Here is a 21,606-nt window from a genome sequence, read left to right on the forward strand (position 1 = left end):
AAAATAATGTTTCTGAATAAAGTTAACTGCCTAATGTTATGACTTCCACTAAATATGTGAATTTGCTGCTTCTAAGAGGCAATGTGAAAGAGGAAGTATTACTTTTGTGTACAAAGTTATTTATTTATTAGAAAATTTGGTACAATGTTGTACATTGAAAAACATGTAAGATATTGAAGTGTCTAACAAACAGCATTGAAGTGTCTTTAATAAAGGTTCATTTATAATATTACAGCTGTTGTTATGTTGAGAGTGAGCTTTTGGGAGTTCCGGTTGAAAATTAAATAAAATTCTAATCCATTGCTATACTCTCTTCTCTCTCTGACAAGCACGCAGCCCAACTGCCAAAATACCTGCTTGTGAGATGCGACCCAGGGCTGGAGATACTGTAGGTCCGCCCGAGGCTCGAGGACAGGGAGGACGGTGGGGGCTGTACCGAAGGTCACCACTGAGAACTCACTCATTCTCACAAGAATATTCTAATAAGAAATACATCGAAATGCATCCGAAGGGATCGGGCTGCTTAAGTGTCTGGCAAGTCCCTCGTCTTGGCCCTGGAACAGGGCAGAGGGGGGTGCACGGGTGCGTAGGGGGCTGAGGAGACCGGGGCCAGGGCAGCACCAGGCTCAGCTGCAGCTGTGAACTCCTCCGGCTTTCTCCAACCTGGACCCCACCCTGTGCGGAGATGCCAGAGGCAGCGTGGGAGATAAGCTTGAATTATTGCTTTAACTACAGAATCTCAATTCAGTTTCTGTATATTTAAAAAGAAAAACCTTTTAGAAGTGTTTTTTTCCTGCAAATTATAACTTGGGGTAGAGAGGAGATCTTCTAAGACCAGTTTAACACATGTAGGAGTTAAAATGGAAGAGAAAGAGCCTTTAAGGGGCTGGTGCCTGGTCTGAGATTCAAGTTCTGTTGTTCCACGTTAGCCCAGTAATGGGCTAAAACTGATTTTTTTCAACTTTTGGTAAACTTGAAATAAAACATCACTAAAACTCAAGGCAAACAGGCAATAGGGGAAAGCAAACACATTTTTAGGTCATTTTTCCCCTCCGTAGTCCCAACACTAAGTGTACTTTTGAGCACAATTAGACAAACGGGTTTGTCTCTTGCTTGCCTGGTGCTGTTCCCAGGGCCAGTCCGTCCGCACAGGGAAGCGCTTCGGGGGCTGTCTCTCTCCCCCACCGTTAGGCTGGCTAAAAATGTGGCTAGTTTGGGGTTTTCAGGATTTTTTTTTTAAATAAAAAGACCAGCGATGACAAAATCTGATTATGCAAATATTAAGAAAAAAAAAAAGAACAAAAATCCAGCATTTGGACCCAAAGACTGTGGGGCATGATTATTTTCAGCTCATGTAATTAAATGCACCAACTGCAGCGCTAACCCTCTCATCGTGTTTGAAGAGCTCTAACAGAAAATATGTTAGCTTTTACGACAGAGTAATAAATCTGCCCCCCCCCCCCCCCCCCCCAAATGCCCCTAAAATTGGTTCTGCTATATATAATCTTCATAAAAGAGATAACCTTAAGCATGGCAGGAAGCACTGCTACACTGTGCCGTGGAAAGGGGTAGAACTAACAGCCAATGCGGGACTTGGCTGAAACCCCCCATTTTAATTGAAGAGTATTTTTAAGAATTACGGCCTTTGTTCTGTCTGTTTGACTTGGTTGCCAATTATTTTCTAAGTTTTGGCCTCAAAAAAAGGTCTCGTTACTATGTCACGGGCTACGACAGTGCAATAAAGCATCCCGCCTTAGCAAGCCCGGCCCACGCTTGTGCCTGGGCAGCCCCGGTCCTGCACGCGCCTGGCTTGGCATTTGTTCTCCCTCACCCCAACTCCCTGCGCCCCCAACGCCTTCCTCGGGAGGGGAACGACCTCCACGGGAACCGGCGGCGCCCCGGGGGAGCCGGTACGGCCTCGGCTACCGCAGGAGCATCGCGCTGACCCGGCAGGCACGTGCACGGTGCGGCCGATGGCCTGGGCACCACGACGGCCGCGCCAGCCGGGCTCTGCCGCCCTTCTCCCGCCTGACCGCGGGCACTCCCGGCACGGCCAGCCCCCCACCTCCTCACCCCGTGTGCCAGGAGCCCCTCCGCCACCGGGCCCCGCGGCTGGGCCCTGGCCAAACGTGTGACCCGCCACCGCCTGACCCGGGCCCCTCTTACCCACCGAGGAGGGGCTTTTCGGCGCTGGCTGCAGCAGCGTGGCTTTGCCTGCCCGGGGGGCCCCGCGCCAACGCACGTCGCCTCTTAACGCGAGGGCAATCGTTTCAGCAGGGCCTCTTGCGACGGGACAAGGGGTAACGGCTTTAAATCAAAAGAGGGCAGATTCAGGCTGGAGATAAGGAAGGGATTTTTCACAATGAGGGTGGGGAAACGCTGGCACAGGCTGCCCAGAGAGGTGGTAGGAGCCCCATCCCTGGGAACACTCACGGTCAGGCTGGACGGGGCTCTGAGCAACCTGATCCAGCCGAAGGTGTCCCTGCTCGCTGCAGGGGGTGGGACGAGATGGCCTCTAACGGTCCCTTCCGACCCAAACCGTGCAATGGTTCTATAAACATTTTCAAGCACCCCTTAGCCAAGTCGCTGGTGTAAACTTGCACCCCCCACCCCAGCGTCCGGTGATAATTCTGATATAATTTCCATGAGGCTCATCCCTGCACCATTTTGGCCGCTTATGGCTCCTGTTTCCCAACACGAGAGCAAGAGCAGAGGTTTGCTCTGGCTGCCAGCAGCCCCCTGAGAGCCCTCAGGATCCATCCGGACATGGGCAGGAGAACCTGTGCATTCTCCCCGCTTTGCCTTCCCAGCCTCCCTCGACTTCAGCATTTCCAGCCTCCTGCTCCTTCAGCTGCTGAAGGGAGGAAGACCAAAAGAAGCCAGAGCTGCGCGTCTTTTTTTTTTGCACAAGCAGCTGTAAAATAATACAAGCCCCGTGCTTTTACTGGAGAAATGTGAGTCTAATTAATGAAGCTGCACTGGCTGCCCCACCGGAACGCTTGCTGAGCACCTGCGTGTACAAACAGGAATATAAACTTCCACAAACGCAGCTCAAATCAGAAACAAATGGATTGTTGTCTTGTACAAAGAGCTCTCCCAACCTGGAATACGTTCGGTGCTGTTGGAGGGCAGCAGGCTGTAACTTTACCGGCCCCTTCCCCAACCAGTAAAACCCCCCCCCCCCCCCCCCCCGGTTACGAGGCAGGTGCCACTGAATTATGAAAACTCGCTTTATTTCAGCCTCCCCGCTCAGCCCACGAGCTGGAGGTTTGCAGAACGTTTCCCCTGCGGGAGTTCTAATAACGCCTTTCTCAGCCACCGCAATTAGCTGTTTACCCCCCAAACATTACTTTTTTGGCACGACTCTCACCATGACCTCACTCACTTTCCATGCAGGAAAATTTCATGTTTGGGAAATTGGATTATTGGAGGATTTACTTTTCTTTAGCAGTGAAAGCGGCTCTCAGCCTGCCCAACAGCTGCTGCGGCACGGCGGGAGGAAGGCTGCGTTCGCCAGCGGACTCCTCCTCCCACTCGGTGGCTTCTCCGGCTCTTCGGTGGCCACCGGCAGGACCGGCTGGGTCAGAGCAGCAGCTGGCGGGTCTTCTCGTATGTCCCCAGGAAGATGAAGCCTCCCAGGCTGATGGCTGCCATCCGTGGGACAACACCTGCGAACAGGCTGAAGGCGAAGGCAACGCGGTGTCAGAGGACGAGCGGGGAGCGGGTGCCGCGCGGCTGGGGCAGGGCCTTCGGGAAGCAAAGCCAAGAAAAATCCTCTCTTGCCGGTTTCTTCAATCCCACCCCACTGCTCACTGAAGGAACGTGTCTGCGCTTCCCTCACAGAGCACTCCCCAGGCTCGGTGATTTTTAACCCCTCTCCACACTCCTCAGGTGCAGAAGCAAAGGTGCGGGAGGCTACGGGCCACGGGGCAGGACGAGGAGCTCGGACGCAGCATCGCATCCTCCGCCGCCCCCATCCAGCCTCGGCAGAGGGACCCCCTCTCTGCCAGGGGCTCCCCCACCGCAGGGACAGCCCCGCTCCCCGCGGCGGCTCGTTCCCAGTCACATAGAACAGGGCCCAGCCGGGAGGGAGCAGGAACGGCCGCGCGTTCAGCCGCCACGATTTTGAAGTGCCTGATCCTAAGAGCTCTCGGAAGTGAACAGAAAACTCGTGCAAAGCCAATTGCTCGACACATCTCAGCTCCCTGTTGGTTTAACACCTTCAGGCCAGGCCAGCGTATCCTCCCAGAGGATCACAGGCTCCGTGCAAGCAAGGATTCAACGTTAGGCTGGAATCGGTTTGGCATACCCGCCGCTGATCCAGCTCCCGCACGGCAGGAGCGCCTGCCCTTCGCTCGCCGCACGACCTGGCGGAGCTCCGCAGGGATGCTGTCCTCGGCTGTCCCTGCTGGGAGCGTGTCCCCAGCGGGAGGAGGCCGGGGACCCCCAGGGGTGCTCAGAGCCGGCTGCTCCCTGCCCGGCTGCTCACGCTGCGCCGGGGGAAACCTCTGGCTGCAGCAACTCTGGGTTTTGTCGTAATGAGCTTTGCTGAGGAGCCTGGAGCACGCAGGCAGATGGAAACATTTTATGGCTTTACTAGACAGCAATTGGGCCCATTACCATAATGACAGCTTTAAAACAGAGTAATTTGTACAAGGCATGTACGGACAGAGCGCTGATAGGGTAAATCCGAACGGAGCACCATCCTTCTCCTGCCGAATTAGGCAGCCCTCCTCCCTTCCAGGAGCAGTGGCAGGCATTCATTTACAGAACAGCCCGCTCGAGACACGGCTATTACACAAACAGGGGCAGATAACTCAGTTACTCAGAAGCTGCATCCCTGGCAACCTCCCATCACCGACCATCACTTCCAAGAACCCTGGCCCTGCTCCCCCCGCAGTTTCCCACCTGCCGCCCGTGGCCTCTCCGATCCCCGCTCCGCCCGGGGGCTCCCTTCCGCAGGAGGGCAGAGCTGAACGGCTGCGGGGCTGCCTCGAATCCGGAGAGCTCAGCTCTGTTGCAGGCCCGATCCAAACCGGTCCCTGCGAGGCCACACACCAGCAGATGAGCTGAACTGGTTTTCTGTCTGCTGGCCCCATCAGAAACCGCTCTGGCAGGGACAGCTCTGCCGTCTCTTTGTATTCGCTATCTGTCCGCACGCACTTCACCGGGCGCTCTGCCGCTCCTCTCTCCTCGCCTGGGTTTTCCCTTTTGCTTAAGCAACTCTCCCAGTCACTGGTCGAATCCAGCACCAAGGGCTGGAGGGCTCCATGCCACCTTCTCATCCCCGAAGCTGCAATAAACGCACAGCGTGCCGGTGACTGGCAAAGACCAGGGGGCTTTCGGGTAGGGACACCTCGTGCTCTCCCCAGCCGTGCGAGGAACGGCTCGGCAGGAGTCACAAATCCGGGAATCACATCTAAATCCCCGGGCGAGGCCGGGCTGCAGGTGTCAAACCCACAACGTGTGCCCGCCCCAGCCGCGGGCATCCCCTCCAGGGTGCAGCTCTTCCTTTCAGGGTTCCCAGCCCAGCAATACACCCAGTCCCACGGTCCCAGCGGCAAAGGGGATGTTTTTTGGGTGACAACTCAGCAACCCAAAGCAAATCTGTTCTCCACAGAGACTAACCAGGACCCCTGAAGTTACCCTTTGGAAAAGGCACTGCAGGGCCTGGACACAGCACTGGGGCCAGCGCTGCAAAGGGCACCTGTGCTCAGCCCCAAAACCTCCGGGTTAGGCTCTGGACCACAGGGGTGGCCACGCTGATGAAAGAACAGCGCTTTTCTCTGACTGCACTTTGCTCTGAGCAAACTCCTGCAGGCAGCTTGTGTTTCACCACCCATCGGCGAGGTCCAGCTCCGGAGAGCGGCGTGGTTAGTGCCTGCCGTGTCACGTCCACCCCGACTGGGAAGCTCATCCGAGGAACGGGATGCCTGGTGCAGACCACCGGCTCCGTCCTCAGCTACAGACAAGCTGGGACAAGCCATCTCACCTGATTTATCGGTCAAATAACCCTCGTCTTTCTCCCCAGTCGGTTGTGAAGCTCCATCCACGGCTTTCAAACGCCACCGCCTCCTCGCACGTCAGACAAGACGTACACTGGCCTTCATGGGAACGGCTCATCTACCCCACTGTCAAGAGCCAAGAGGCGCACGGGTCCGCTCACTCCATCTCTATCCTACCTCCCGCCACAGGCCTGGCTCTCCCCGGACAGAAAGGGATGTGAAATTTCTTGGCATGAAGCGGAGGGATTTACTAGGTGCAGACCAGGAAGCTGAGCCCTGCGCTCTGGTTTTAATAAGGTGGCAATAAGCAATGCGTCTTTCTGCCCTCAGAATTCCTCCTCTTCAAGTACGAGATTTATTAGAGGAGCCATAAATCATTTCATGTTGCAACTGGCCAAAAAAGCCCGACATTTTTATTGTTTTTGATTAATAGATTTATAATTGGCAGCAGGCATGGCAGCCTCTGCGTTTATTTTTCCCAAGACTTTCTTCCTTTTCCTTGCAGCTGACGCAGCTTGGCCTCCCTCACACGTTACTTTTTCTCCAGATCGCTTATTGTTTTGATTTCAATTGAATTGTGTTCCCTTTGGTCCTAGTCCACGGGTACTATCTTTAGGCAGAGTTTAATTTTGGGTTGTTTAGAAAAGGGCACTGCCCTGAAAAGAACACAAACATACATTTTCATTTTCTGCTGTTGGCTAAGGAAAGGGGGGGGTTGTTCCCCAGCTAGATCCGTGCCTCCTCACACCCTTCAGAGCTCAACGGCCACCAGCAGCAGATGTGGCCTCCTCACTTCTCCCAGTCCCTTTCCAACCGTGCCCTAGAGCGCCCACCAAGCTATCTAGGACCCAAGACTCATCACCTCGTCACCTCCAGGAGCAAACCTGAGACAAACCCATCTCTGCGCGCCGCCGGGGGGCACAGCTGGACATCTTCCTGCAATCGCTGCTCGGGAACTTCCTGCAATTTGTTTTGAATTATTTCCCACATGTGTAGAAAGAGGATTGAACTTTTATTAGTCGGGCAAGCAGAGATCAGATGTTAAGAGAAAACTGTCTCCCGCAAAGCAGCGAGGTGCACGCTGCGTCAAGCAGCAGTTTACGAATGTTACACCTGAAAGTACTGGCCACAGCAAGCGGATTAAAAACCTGTGAGAAACCACAGTGAAAAGGCCCAAGTAAAGCTTCAAAAAAAAACCCCCCGCTTCTCTTCCAGGCCAAGGGCAGGTGGGACACAATCCCTACCAAAGGAAGCACAGGCTGAACCTCCTGGACTGGAGGAGTTGTGTTTAAGACATATTCGCTACGAGCGGCCAATGAGTGTCATGAGTCACGCACTCAAAGAGGACAAGGTAGTGTAAATGAAGCAGATGTCTGTAAAAATCAGTAATAATTTATAAGCTCATGACACCTCACAATGTTCTACAAACGCTAGCAGAGGGTTTTTTGTTCACAGCACTGCTCCAAGGTCAGAAGAGCAACTCCCCGTCTCAGGGCTCGGTAAAGTGAGGCAGTTAAGAGACCAACATCACCCCAGCCTTCCACGGCTGGTCAGAAGAAAGCCCAGAACATTTCTGCACTCCAGCCACAGCAGGAAAGCCACAGAGAGCTGCTCTGCGAGTGCTCAGACTTATTCTTTGCGCTCAAGCCTGTCTCAGAAAACTTGCATTTGTGCAACAACTGCCTCGCCAGAGACATCCAAGCGGGCACGTGGTCCAGCCCAGACCTGACGGGAGGCTCAACGGACAAGTCAGGGAGCGCAGGGCTCCCTGCCTTCTGCTTCAGCTTGCCCCGGCTGCCGGCACCAGCCCGGCATCGCCTGCTCCCGTCACGCTTCACAGTGAGAACAGCAAATCTAAAGGAACAGAGGAGACCTTGCTGGTGTTTTCAGATCAGTAGGAAATTGCCAGGAGGAGGAAAAGACTGTGCGTGAGGGACACGAGGTTCCTATGCTGGCCTTCCCTGACATCTCAGGAGGGGTGCTTCACACACCTCAAGATGAAACGGTGGTAGTCACTGCCACAAGACGTGCGTGCCTGAAGTTTAAAGGGATACAAAACACGAAACGTGCACGTTCGTGGAGGAAAGTCCATCCCGGGTTATGAAGCACGAAGCCACCCTCGCCTCCGAAGCCTGGAGCTAAGCTTAGAGATGGTACCACGGACAGACTCCCAATAACGCCCCGTTTCTGGGCTCTTCCCTGGCCACTGCTCCCAGCCAGCGCTAAGGCGAGGACACTAGACCTCCCTGGAGGGACTTGTTCTTCGCTACCTGCCAGCCGCTCCCTGGCCACGTGTACAGCAATCGAAAGTCTTTTCTGTACGGCAGTGTCTAAACCTAAGCAGACCATCTCATCCCCTTCCCACCCCCCGACACAGACAGGGATACAAGACCTGAGATGTAGCACGTCCTTACCCTGCCAGGCCTTGCGTCCTCCAGATGCCAGCAAGGGCGGCCAGAACGTTCCCGCTCGCGTTGCTGGAACCAGCCTGCACCACAGAAAGAGAGAGATTGGAAACTGTTGGCAGAGAGGTTTAGTTATTTACTGAGCTCCCTGTCCCCGGTTAGTGCTACGTTACAGGAATCACAGGCACCCTAATGACCTCCTTACCCCAGGCACAGACAAAAGCTCCTTGTCTCCAGGAATGAGGCAGAGGGCAGAAAGGGAAACCAAGGCACGGAAGAACAAAGCGATCACTCCATGAGCTGGTTAGTCCAGAACCGAGTAGCCAGTCCCTTCTGCACTACACCCAGCTCTACGTCCAGCAGCTGACACTGGGCTAAGACGTTAATAAAAACGCTCTCAAAGCATCAACAAGTGACTTTGCTGCTCACTGCAAGACGACAGCAGCCTTGAGGTTTGCTTTAAAAAAACTCCATGAGTATCGCATGTGAAAACTGCCTTGAGTGCAACACAGAGGACAAAGAGCAGGACTACAGACAACTCAATTACAGGCGTGATCTAGTTAGTGTGAGATGACTAATACAAAGACGCTGTTTGAACGGTCTCAGGACACCTCAAAGCACCACCATTCCCTCACCAGTGCTGACCTGGTTGCTCAGGACAGCAGCAGACATAAATGAAACCCAGTCCTTAGAGTTTTATCAGCCACACTGCCCAACGGCTGCAGCAGGTACAACCCCCAGCCATGAGAGATGCACAAGACAGCGACACGGTGAGCACAGACGTGCGGGACTCGGCTGGGGAGGTGCATGCCACCCACAAGAAACACACCTGTACTGAGGGACGTGAGCAATAGCGTAAAAACTGCTCACAGAAACTCCAGGATGGCTGACATTCGCCAACACAACAGCTCTTTTCAGGATGGGGAAAGGCTTTAGGAATATCCACCTGCTGAGGGCTTTTAGCTACGTGGCTGCTTAGCTCTGCTCTGGGTCAATGAGATGATGGTGGCAACACCAGACTGAGGAGCAATTTAACTAGTTACCAAACTTACTGATCTTATAAGCAATCTTCCTTCTGCCCTGGCTGGCAGATGTAAGCCATCACGATCTCTATGGCTTAAAATTTTAGGACAGAAAATCCAGTGCCAAGCCCCCCCGAGAAAGACACGCATACACACACTCAAGCCCAACAATTATCAAAAGAACAGAGGAATAAACCCCTGATGAGCAGTTTAACTCGGGTGTCTGACTCCGCAAGGACTTTCTCCTAAAGACACTGCAGGAGACTCTGAAGCCAAGCACAAGCACGAGCCCTTCTCAGGCAGCTCCTTTGGGAAAGGACCGCAAGAGCAGTTCAAGGAAAGGAACACAACAATTCCATTAGTTCTGCATGCCGTACCTGTTCACATCTAATCCTGCCTTCGAGGACAAGAGCAGAAAGCATTGTTGTTAATAGGTGTGGATTTCGTTCTGTAATGACCATACAGAAACTCTGGAACCACCCAAGCCATTCACCTGCACGCCTGCTGGCCTCCCTCGCTCTTACCTTTGCCAACATAATTCTTGTCTTCGCTACATCGAGAGGTGTGGTGACTGCAGCTGCAAATCCACCTGAGCAAATTAAAATATCGAACACAAGTGAGACATTGTTGGGTGAACATGAACGCCACGCTGCCTACAAGTCCCATGGCTGCGGTCAACACTGCTCCATTATGAATGCCTACAGCATGTTTCCTCGTGTCAGAGCCCGGGTACGTTGGTCGAAGGTCTGTACACAGAGTGTTTTATTCCTGCGTGTTGACTGAAGGAAACAGCTCTGTTCTAGTTAAGTGTAAACCAAATCGTCCCCATTGAGATGACTGTCCTCTTGTTTGGACTCTGTACGTACATGGCCATATGAAGGTCACAAGGATAACGGGCTCCACTTCCAACATCTACAGACAAGTTTGAAAGGAAGAACTTGCAAAGATGGGAAAATAAGCTCCTCGCACTGTGTTCTGCCTCAAGAATTAAAGTCTGACCATTCGAATGCTAGAAAGACAGAAGGAGAGGAAAGGTGCTCTACATGTGAAACACCATGCTTCAGGGGCAAAGCTATCCACAAGGTACAGACAGACTGGATCGGGACTTCAACCCTTAGACCTGGGACTCTGTTCCAAGGGAAAAAGACAGGCCGGTGTTCGGGATGGTGCTCATCTCCAGTGAACGAAATCGGCTCCGTTTTGGATAACAACAATGCGAAGCTGCCCAAGGGTGTTTCGGAACGGTCAGAAGTCTGCTGCCACAAGTGCCATCTTCCTCTCACGGGCATTTTTATTCTCTCCAGTCACTCCAAACTTCACCCTTGGAGCTCATTTCTGTCACTTGGAGCAGCCAGCTCAGCTGCGGCTTTCCTCCTGAAAGCCAGAAACCCTCAGCTTATCCATCTGCATGTCTCACCCACAAACGTGCCTGTGTCTGCCTCCACATCTCACTGCGGCTACAGCCTGGCCTCTGGTGCTACCTAGGGACCAGCCTTGCTGCTTTTTCTCTCAGGTTCTTATTCGCTTTGCCTTATTTCTCCACCCTAAAATTAACTCTAATCTCTCTCCCTCCTCTGTTCACAGTATTTCAAACAAGTCATTCAGGCTGAGGAAGAGCCAAAGTGAAGGAAACATAAAATGCAGAAGCAGCCCAGCAGTAAGTGAAGTACAAAAGGGGAAGAAAGAGGAGAAGAAAAGAGAGAGACAGACTTGTTCTGAAATTTCTCTTTCTTCTTCTTCCTGATTTTTTTCTCTGGAGCTTGTACAAATCCTGTATCTGCCACAGCAGGGAACAAAGTGACTCCAAAGACTGAAGCCTACACAGTACCCAGGGAATAAGCTAAAAATAATCTATTTTCTGTTCCAAGTTTTATGGAATGCAGAAAAATTGATCTCTCTTTTCTTGGGATGGGAGAGGGGAAAAACATTTCTTCTAAAACCTGTAAAGTAATGAAAAAAAATCCATCTTTCCCCGCTGGCTTATGTTTTTACCTGCATTTCTCTCTTTCAACCACCTTAGCTTTAACATATTAAACCCCTGCTTTCTGTCAGAAAAGAGGCTGGGCCAGCTGGCACTCTACGTTGGCTTCTTACAATTAATGAAGGAACGTCCCGTGACAGTTCAGGAGCTGCAGCAAGGCTCATGTGCAGTCCCCTGGATCCCAAACCAGCACAGCAGGCAAGCCGAGGCAGCAAACAGCCCAAAACGCCTGGTTTAGGAGCAGCTTCTGCTCACGGAAGGTCGGCCCATCTGCTTCACTCCGCCGGAAGCTTTCTAGCAGTGATACCTCACTAAAAGGCAGAAAAATGGGTTGTATTCAAGAAGCCAAAGCAGAAACTATGAGCAAGTTAAACTAAATTCCAGCCCATTCTTGGACCTTCTTTAAGGTCAAAAATCTTTTTATTGTGAGCCAGTTTTTGAGTAAGTGACCCAAAGGCTCTGAGAGAATGGTCTGGATAGAAACTTGGGTACTCATGTCAGCGATGTATTTTTAGAACAGTAAAAATAATCTCCATGGAAAATAGCAGCTTGACAAGTCTGGATGTGGAAGTCCTTCCTTTGCCCACAGACCAAGATAAAATTAAACAGCGAACCACATGGCTGTCGGGACTGTATCGAGCAAAAAATCTCAATGCATCACTCAGCTAAAGAGCTGACAGTAACACGTTAGTCAGACTAACTTATTTCCCTTATCAGATCCCGGTAATTTTTTTATGCATTTGTTCCTAACAGTTTCTTATTGGCAGAAGCTTCAACATTGGCTGGTAGAGTGATTAGAACAAACACAATTTATGCTGTTATGATGTTCCCAAATTCTTATCTGAAAGGTTTAAATCAAGGCTGATTGGTTTCCATTTTTCTTCCCCAGCTCACATCTGGATCTTTCAGACTTTTTTGTTACTAGCATTTCAGTGTTTCTTTTTCCATCACTGGGAAGTATTTGGTACAGATTTACCAATCAATTGAGAATAACAACAGCAACAATAAATTGCTTCATAAGCACAACAAGCAGCAGGATAGCGGCTAAATTAAATGCAAGTTTGTATATGCTTGACAAAAACACAAGAATAAAGCTAGCATTTGTTGGGAACTGCATTTTATTGAAGGCAGTGAGTCTGACAAAATGAATTTGCTCCAGCCTTAACCCCAAATGCCCAAGGTAATTTCAAAGTGACCCCTTCAGTGTTAGTACACAGGTATCCAAGACCAGGCCACAGCGCTAGCGAGGTACTGCTCAGTGCCCCCTGCTCTAGCTGGGTGAAGGACCTTACAACGTGACTGTTTCCAATCATCCGATTAATACAACAGATACAAACCAGCACGGCCAGAGTCTCCTCATGCAAACTAGGAGAGCTGTGCACCGCACTAATGCACAGTAAGGCCCAACAGATCTTTCAATCACTCCTTTAGTCTATGCCTGCCGTCACTGAATTCTCCAAGAGCTGCTACATCAGGCTGGAGTCGCTCAGCTAGCCAGAAATCAGGAAAAGCAGGTATCGAAGCATCAGGTGGGCAAGAAAGGCCCAGACACATCCAGCCTGACACCCCTAATCATTCTGCCTTCTCTGCAGAGCGGAGAGAGCAGAAGGCACCTTTGCAGGCACTCTGTGCCCAGACAGACAGGCTCACCAACACACTCCCGGAGAAGGTTCCTTTCTCGCTCGCCCTAGAAGGATCTGATAATGACTCGGGCTCAGCAAGTAGGCATAAAGATGGATTTTCACACGAGAGAATGCTCCTGGCTTGTTAATACTTCTAGCAGAGTGACAAACTCCTCTATTGGGAAAATAAAACTTCACGCAGAAGTGGAAAATTCATCATCCGTCTCCCGAGAAGTTACAATGGCCACTGTATGTTCACACGTCAGCTCAGCAGCTAAACTTTACCAAGCCCTGGGTGTTAAACAGAAAATCCCTCTGCCACTCATGCTTTCCCAGTGACCAGTGCTTGATGGAAGCACTAGTGACAGACATCTGCAGAGAATATTTACCTTCATTTGGCAATAAGAATAAAAAGTCCTGAAGACTTAAGATTTTCCCCTAGATTCCTGCTGGCATTCCCTACCCTTTTTAGCTGTCGTGCAAATAAAAATTGAGAAGAATCAGAACAGAGTGAAATACTTCACCTGAGAACAGCACATAACCCTAGGTCCTCGCAGTAAGGTGGCTGCCTGCAGAATTTGCTGCTGCTGCTGCTGCTATAGGAAAACATTTCACACACTCCTCAAACAAGATCCTATGAAGGGAGGAAGACAAGTTCTTCTTCGGTCCCTGTATTTATTTTTTTTTCTGTACCATTTTAACTTCTCCTCACCCTTTCTAAAGGGCCCAGGGCCACCACAAGGGCTCCTCCTGATTCTGTGTTTCTGTCATCTGGCCAGACCCCTGGCACTCTCTTCTGTAACACCACCCCAGTTCGGTAGGTCAAGTTCGTTTCAAGAGATAGGAACTTGTATTTGACTAATGTCCGTGTTTGAATCAGCCCACCTTAGGAAAAGAAAAAAATCCAGGCTGAGCTGCAGTATTGCCTGTCTTCCTTACTATTTTCTGTACTGACATCTGAAGGTTACGCAGGACTGATTCAGCACTGACTCCCAAATCCAGGCTGAAAAACTGAGTCACACAAGTCCAAGACTAAACCTCACATTATTCTCTTACACTGGCTGATTTCCAAGTTCACAAATGGGCTTTTTCAGAACTCTTCAATCCTTCAGTTCGTATTTGAACTTCTATTTTATTGACATTATGTTACTCTTTTTTTTTAAGAGGAAATTTATTCTGGTCCTTTATCACTGTGGGAACACCACCTGACAATGCCAGAGCAAAGCGACCCAAGAACCTCTTCGGATTTCAGCAGAAATACCAAGGGGCAAAGCACTGCTCCTCCAGGAACTGAACCAATTCGGGGTTAGAAGCATGCTCCAGGCAGACACTGCAGGGAAATCTTGAGAACTACTCAAAAATTTATTCAGCGCTATAGAGTTAAAGAGGCTTTTAGACACAGTGTGTAATCTTGTCAGAGCTGATTAGATCAAAACAAAAGTGATGGGAAGTCTTCCCTGTTAATGTGCAAAAAGCTCTCGTTAGTGCTTCATTATTCACTAGACTTGCACCTCCATTCTCAGTGACTTTGTCACCACAGACCATGAATTATTAATGTTAAGCCACACTTTTTTTACAGTAGGGAGAAAGAAGGCGTCTTTCTCCGTGGCAATTTTCAGTCCCATTAAATGGACACTCAGGTTCACTGACAAGCTGGAAACCACCTCGCCGCTCCAGGGCAGTACTTTGCTTTCCCAACAGCTAATACCCGACGTCAGGATTTCCTTGCCATGAAGGACAGGCAAAACCCACCCCAAAGCTCTTCTGGGACAGCCTGCCTTGGTACTGTGCAGGGCTGGGGTGCAGTAGCCCAGCCAGGCAGCCTAAGCCCAGAGAAGACTTGAGCATGGAGGGCAACCACAATCACGCCTGGCCTGCCCACAGCATGGGGACACGCTTCCCTCCTCTGCCTCCAGCCTGTCAAAGCCCCTGCCCAAATCTGGGCTGGTGTCCAAACCGCTCAGACATGAGGCAAGGTTTGGTTCAAATGCAACCTCAGGCTTAAAATATCATGTAGATCTACCCTTGGGTTCCTCCCCACCGCCTGCTCAGATATCACCTTCTCTCACTCCCTGACTGCTCCAAACATCTCCTCTAGTTAAGACACCAGAGATGATGATAAAGCTGGACAAGACCTCCAGAGATTAAATTATTAACAGATGAGACCGAGAGGATTCCAAATCTCTGATATTTATGCTCATGCCTATTACATTTCTATAAAAAGCCCACGGATCGCAGACATATATCTTACACATGCGCTCAACAAGGACGGGTCGGGCCTCTCACAGCTCTTCAGCTGAAATCGCTGCCCTGTCACAGGCACTGGGGATGGAATTCAATATATTGTTGCTCTTTGTTCAGCCTTCGCCAAATAATCAATTATGATTTAGCTAGGAACTAACCAATGCACACAGACACCCACATACATGTGTGTGCGCCATGGAAGCCAAACAGGACTTTCCTTTCACTTTATTTCAGCTTATTACCCAACCCCTCAGGACCTCTAACATATTTTTAGAAAGTATTGAATTCAAGCAAAGAACACAGGAGAAAAGCATGTCTGTGTGATTTTGCCACCCCACTACTACCACGGTGGCATTTGACAGCATTGCTGTGCTTAAAGGTTGTTTTTTGGGTAATATCTTTTTAAGGTTTCTAACATGAGGATTTTACATGACTCGGATGCCCACATCTATCTTATTTTATTCGCAGGTTACTGCTGAGGATTTTTTGTTGTTGTTGTTTTGGGGTGGAAAGACAGGGATAAAGAGTTTGGTCTGTTTTTTCTTCCCTCATTTGAAGCTAAATGTAGGTAGTTAATAATTTTTAACCGTGGAATCCATTCTTCAGAAAGCAGGAAATTATTTTTCCACTGCCTCCATTCAGCAAGAAGGTTGAATATCTTCAATGCAGTAGAATGGACGCAGTACCGAATTAGATGAATACAAGGCCTGCCTGTTATATGTCTGCAAAGGGAGGCAATGGGGACAGAAGGGGAGGGTTCCGGTCCAAAAAGAGTTGAACTTCGTGAGTTTTGAAGCAGATCCTCAAAGGATACATGAGAAAGGAAGTTTCAAATACTGCTGGTGAAAAGGAAAGAATAGGGAAACAAAGAACGGAGAAGGAAAACCAGGCTGGAGGACGTGAGGCTGGAAGGATAACCCAGAGAGTATTTATCATCACCAATTACAACATAAAGAGGACTCCAGCTCTGCAAAGATTTGTGCTTGGGGAACAGAGCCTATGAAGACAGCTAGGTTGAACTGTCTCATCTACCACCGCCATGGAGCTGGAAGTCTCTGTGCTGCTCCAGGACCAGGTGCCTCCTCCAGAGCAAAGGTTAGGTCTCCCCACCACCTGCCAAAGGACAGTGAAGCGTTTGTGCACAGCCATGCCTTTGGAAGCTCCTTCTGTGGTATTTCTGCTATAAAGCGAGCAGACAGTACTGGATGTTCATCAGATAGTGGCAAGTCCAAGCACAACTGGTCAGAATCAAGACATACAGAGAGGGAAACGGAGGCACTGGGCTAGATTTCCAACGGAGGCACCAAATCGGACTTCAGGAAATTACTCCACAAGGCCTTGGGTAAATCAGATAACCCTCCAGCTCTCTGAACATGCCTGAACACAGTTTTTGTATCAATATGACTGGAAAGAAATCAACAGAGCTAAATTAATGATCCCCTATCACACCTGCAGACGTACAGATTGCATTTTAAAGCATTTTTAGTCCGATAGCTTGTTTTGCTTCAAAACAAAAATGAACGATCTACTTCAGTTGCTCTGATTTTGTTTGCACCGATTTGAGGAAGTCAGCGTAAAATCCAGCAGTAGACTGAATTTTTAGCAGAAACACACTCCCTTCCCCATCACATAAACATAGAAAATACAGCCCGACAAGACCACCAGAGATCATCTAAAATATCCCCGCTACCCCAAAATGGAATCAATTCAACCTAAACCATTCCCTCACAGCATACGGGCCCGATGTACTAAGCTGCGTGCAGCTACAGCCACGCATCCTTCTCTCAGTCATGCAGTTACAGCACCCATCAAAATGAAGCCTCAGTCTCTGCTGGAATTTGCTGCTATTAATACTTCAATTCCCCTAACAGAGCTTATTTTAAAAAAATTACATACGATGTAATGGCTCTGATTTTGTAAGTCAAAGAACAAGCTTTTCTTACGATAATCTCTATTTCAAGAAACGCTATAATTTCTCTTTAATCAGCATTTATTTTTTTCTACATATTCTGTTACTGGTTTGGAATCTCAAAATGTATTTTAGCTCCTTGGGAAAAAGCTCTGGCTATCCATCTCTTAACTACTAATCTGTTTTTTCTATTAAGACAGTTGAGTATCCCCTCCCGCAAATTCGTCAGCTATACTGATGAGTCATTAATTGATTTTTTTTTTCCTCCCTTTTTTTTTTTTCTTCTGAAACAACTACAGTAGGCTAAAAAATCAAGCAAGAAGCCTACTGAAGAATTCAATTAACTTCTGGCTTGTTTGGTAATAAATAGTGCAGTATTGTATTCTGCCACTCTTTATTCTTGTTCTAGTGTCTGGAGATTGCCCAGATGTTTCGTCCTCCTTCTGCTGCGGAAGGCTTTTGCCTCGGGGCTGTGCAGTGCTAGCCTCTGCTCTCCTGACTCTAGTTAATCTACATGGCTGTCAAAGCTGTCACATGAATGGTGAATCATGGCCTCTCGCTGCAATCACTTCAGCCCCTGGGGAAGTGCTCAGAGCAGACAGCTGCACAAACCCCCACCCAAGCAAAGTTTCTCCTGGATGAGGATTTTACAAATCAACTTTGAAATAATCGCAAAGCCTGACTGACAGGCCCCTGGTTTTTAAATAACAGAAATTTGTCAAAAACAAATTGGTTGTCTTTCAAGCAGACACCCTGTTTGAGTCTTTTTTTTTTTTCCTTCCCTTTCCTTTGCTGACTTTCCTATTTCCAAACAACTAGATCCGTTTTCTTCTAAACAAACTTGAATTACAAAGGAATGTTGTTCTGCTATACTTAATAGATTTGCACATTTTTCCCTTTCTTCTTTAGTCTTTCCCAGTATAACATATAATCCTTTGCACCTGCAAAAGCTCCACAGACTGCTGACTGCCAAGAATCCACCACGTGACCCTGCTTCCATGACCAGAGATCCTGTGTTTAAAGAGAAAGGAAAATAAAAAGTTATTAAATGTTTGAATCTATCTGATCCCCATGTGAGTTAACTCCAAGGATGGGAACTTAAGTGAAAAGCTATTTTTGTGGCATTTTTCAGTGATGTAATAAGTGATTTTTCCCAAGGAACTTGTGTACTTGAACGAGCAGATGGAGTGAGAAAGATGTCTGGAACTGAGGAGGGCTTGAAGCAAATTGCTTTCAGGGATTTCATATGTATGTATTTAAGCCTGTGGCCATGCAACTTTGCAAATATTTTGTGAGTTTATTTTCTTTTTGGCAGATAAAACAGTGCAAAGCAAAACACTGAGCGGGGGGAGGCGGCATGCAAGAACCAGTATCCGCTCAGCCCAGATGTACCAAACACTCCCATTTAAAATTAACAGTCCCCAGCACAGCGAGACAGAAGTCCTTTTTGCCCCCTTACATTTCTCAAGCCAACCCTTCCCCTCACACTCCCCAAAAAACCCCATCGTTAAGAAATTACTCTTATCGCTCCCATTATATCCCAAAGCAGGTGTGTCTCTGTTTTTCACTTGGCGGCATTAGGGACCACACACCCTTCTCCTCTCCGCTGCTCCCACACACCATGCTCCAACCCATTAACTCACAGCATCATTTAAACATGCACATTTAAGAACACCAACAAGAAGGGTGCCTTCTAAAAAACACCTATCAAGAATCACATCAAACAGTTCGACGAGTCCAATCGGTATCAGCAACAGAGGCCAACGCGTGCTGGGAGGGTTTCATCATGCCAGCTACGGTCACTTTGTTCTCTCCTCCTCCACTCTGCTCCATCACCCCTCTCCCTTCTCCTGAAAAGCTTGACATTGGAAGTTCTCTGGAGGAGCAGTTGCTGGTTGGTGATGTCAGGATCAGTGCTGAGCAAAAAGGGATGGGATCCATCGCCCTTCTGAGGCCTACCGCAGAGAAACCACTCCTTTCATAGCTGTGGCTCTATCGCTTTCTTCTTAAAGTCTTATTCCTTCTATACTATAAGGTTTCCTTAAAAGCAACCCGAGAGCTGTGCTAGGCTGAGGTAGCGCTCTCAGGCTCCTGGTCTGCAGCACAGGCACTTTTTGCTGGGGCACGAGAACTCCTTTCCCTCATTTGCTGCCTCTTCATTTAACACGCTGTCCTTGTGACTCGCTTCTTCCAGCTTGGCTGGTGGTTATACTTCAGTTGAATGTTTTAAAAATCAAACTGTTCAAGCAACAATGGCCAGCCACAAAATGTTGTTTGGTATCCTGCCATAGCTAAATAGCTGCAGCTCTGCTGTACGAGAGCACTAAAGGGATTTCAGTCTCTTTAATGCTAGCCATTCTTTTCCTGGTGTTTTCAGCATGGGTTTCTATTCTGCTGTCACCCACAGCAGAAACTGATTTTCATCTCAAATAAATAAATAGGAATTCATAATTCTTCAAACCATAAGATGCTTTTCTGGAATAACTTACACTCTTTGGACACACAGTTTTCTTGCAACTCAGTCCTGCTGGATGAAGGACACTGGCCCCCTAAGACAAAAGGCTCTATCGTCCAAAGCATCTAGGTATTGTCAAAGCATAAATCCCACCTTCAAAACTCATTTTCCAAACACTTTGGGCGCTTAAGAAACCTCAAATTAAAAGTCAGAGTTTAGAAATTTAACTGTCGGAGCCACTTGATAAAACCAGAATTACTGTATCTTTTCATTAAACGTTCTCCAGACATCTATACATCTACAACTAAACCCGAGAACTCAGAACAGTTACTTCAGTCATGCAAAAAAACCACTATGGAAGATCTGCTGGGGGATTAAGACGACAACCAGCACATTAATACAGACATTCATGGCTTTGCCAGAAGCCCAGCCTATTCTCAGTCACGATGGGGTTTTATGTTAATGGCATTGTCCGAAGAAGTAGGAAAAGGTCATTCTTATTTCTTGGCACGTAGCTCTGAAATCTAGTTTCTGATAAAGCCTGGCTTCCCAGTACAGTTCTGCACAAAGAGCCTTTACCAAGCAAGGCAAACGGTGATGAATTCCCATCCATTATGCCTGCAAATTGACAACAGGTATTTGCAACAGTCATGCAATACAGAAAATTGTTTAGAAGGGTGGAGCCAGGAAGAGTTCAATTAAATTAGGGAAAAGGAGAATTGAGGCTGGAGAACAGGAAGAAAATTCCCCAAGAGTGAGGTTTACTGAACAGCGGAGCCAGCCTCCCCAGGGAGGAGAGGAAAGCCCTCTCCTTTGAGTCATTTAAAAATAGACTGGAGAAGGCACTCAAGACTGTATTATGGGGAATAATCCTGCGTTGGCAAGGGCAGGATGAGATGACTTCATGCATTTCTTTCCATCTCTGATGTCGGTGATTCACCCAGAGCTCCAAACCTGAACATGAAGAAGAGCGAGAGAGAAGCAGGGCGTGAGGACATCACCCCAGAGAAAGCCAAGAGGAACAAGTGTCACAGGGCCAAGAGGACCGGCAGGACTCTGGTCCAATTCCTTTCTAACCGCACTCGCGTTGCGGGCCAAGCTGACGTGCTGAAGGTCACACATGTTTCCTCTCACAGCCCACGGACCCACTAATTGACAGGGCTTTGTGGTAAGTTGGGCTTGTAAGTTCCTTGAAAACACTCGCCGTTGTGCTGCACCGAGCATGGTTTTAACACTACTAACACAGGACAAAGCACAGAAGCTATTAGAGGCTTGTAGATCACTGTAAAACCAGGGCCTTGTTCCTGGGAAGAAATACAGGATGGATATGCCTATCTCCTGAAAACACCAACTTTGGACAGAATTGCTGGTTATGTGCAGTGATACAGCGCCTAGATCACGCTCTGCCATGCTGGATGCTGCCCAAACTCAGGAGAGCCTTCCGCTCGGGGAGGTAACAGCGAGAGCTCAGGTCACGCAGAAGATGGTTGTCACAGGCAGGCTCGGAGCCCATGGGTCACGGCTTCTGCTCAGGACCTCCAAACAGGACAGAAGCACCCACAAAACGCCCCCAGAAGCCCTGCAACTAGACTGCTTTTTCTACACGTGCTTTCGCAACATGAAACAGAAACTGGGAATCATGAGCAACGCAACTGCACCAATTGGGTCAGCCTGGCTTCTGCACCGCCATCACCAAATGGCTCCTACCTGCTGACACTGTGCTTCTCCTGCAGAAGGCTGCAGGAGATAACGAGGCTTCTCCAGGGCAATACCCATTCCCACTAGTATTCACAGCCTAGGAAAGCAAAATGACAAGGAGCACATTACATGAAAGCGGGCCGCCGTGCCAAGCCTGTGTCATGTGTATTCTATTAAGCTGAAGGCTGAATAGAAGACTTTGTTTTCCACTTCAAAGGACCCCATCCCAATCTCTCGCTCTTCCCTTATGAATAACAAATTGGAA

The 21,606-nt window shown here is 48.9% G+C and overlaps 1 protein-coding gene across 1 annotated transcript in view; it reads right to left on the reverse strand.

Annotated features, from left to right (window-relative positions):
- Window positions 1–3,534: 3,534 nt before the first annotated feature.
- SLC25A26 (solute carrier family 25 member 26) overlaps window positions 3,535–21,606 on the reverse strand; it is an 89,460-nt gene continuing 71,388 nt past the window's right edge. The window contains exons 7-10 of the mRNA XM_009959428.2: window positions 18,130–18,199; window positions 9,957–10,021; window positions 8,420–8,493; window positions 3,535–3,679 (exon numbers count right to left, since the gene is read on the reverse strand). Coding sequence (XP_009957730.2) covers window positions 3,583–3,679; window positions 8,420–8,493; window positions 9,957–10,021; window positions 18,130–18,199 — 306 coding nt within the window. The 3' untranslated portion in view covers window positions 3,535–3,582. The remainder of the gene's footprint in view (window positions 3,680–8,419; window positions 8,494–9,956; window positions 10,022–18,129; window positions 18,200–21,606) is intronic.

This window comes from Leptosomus discolor, chromosome 9, assembly GCF_034619465.1.
Source record: "Leptosomus discolor isolate bLepDis1 chromosome 9, bLepDis1.hap2, whole genome shotgun sequence".
Lineage (NCBI taxonomy): Eukaryota > Metazoa > Chordata > Aves > Leptosomiformes > Leptosomidae > Leptosomus > Leptosomus discolor.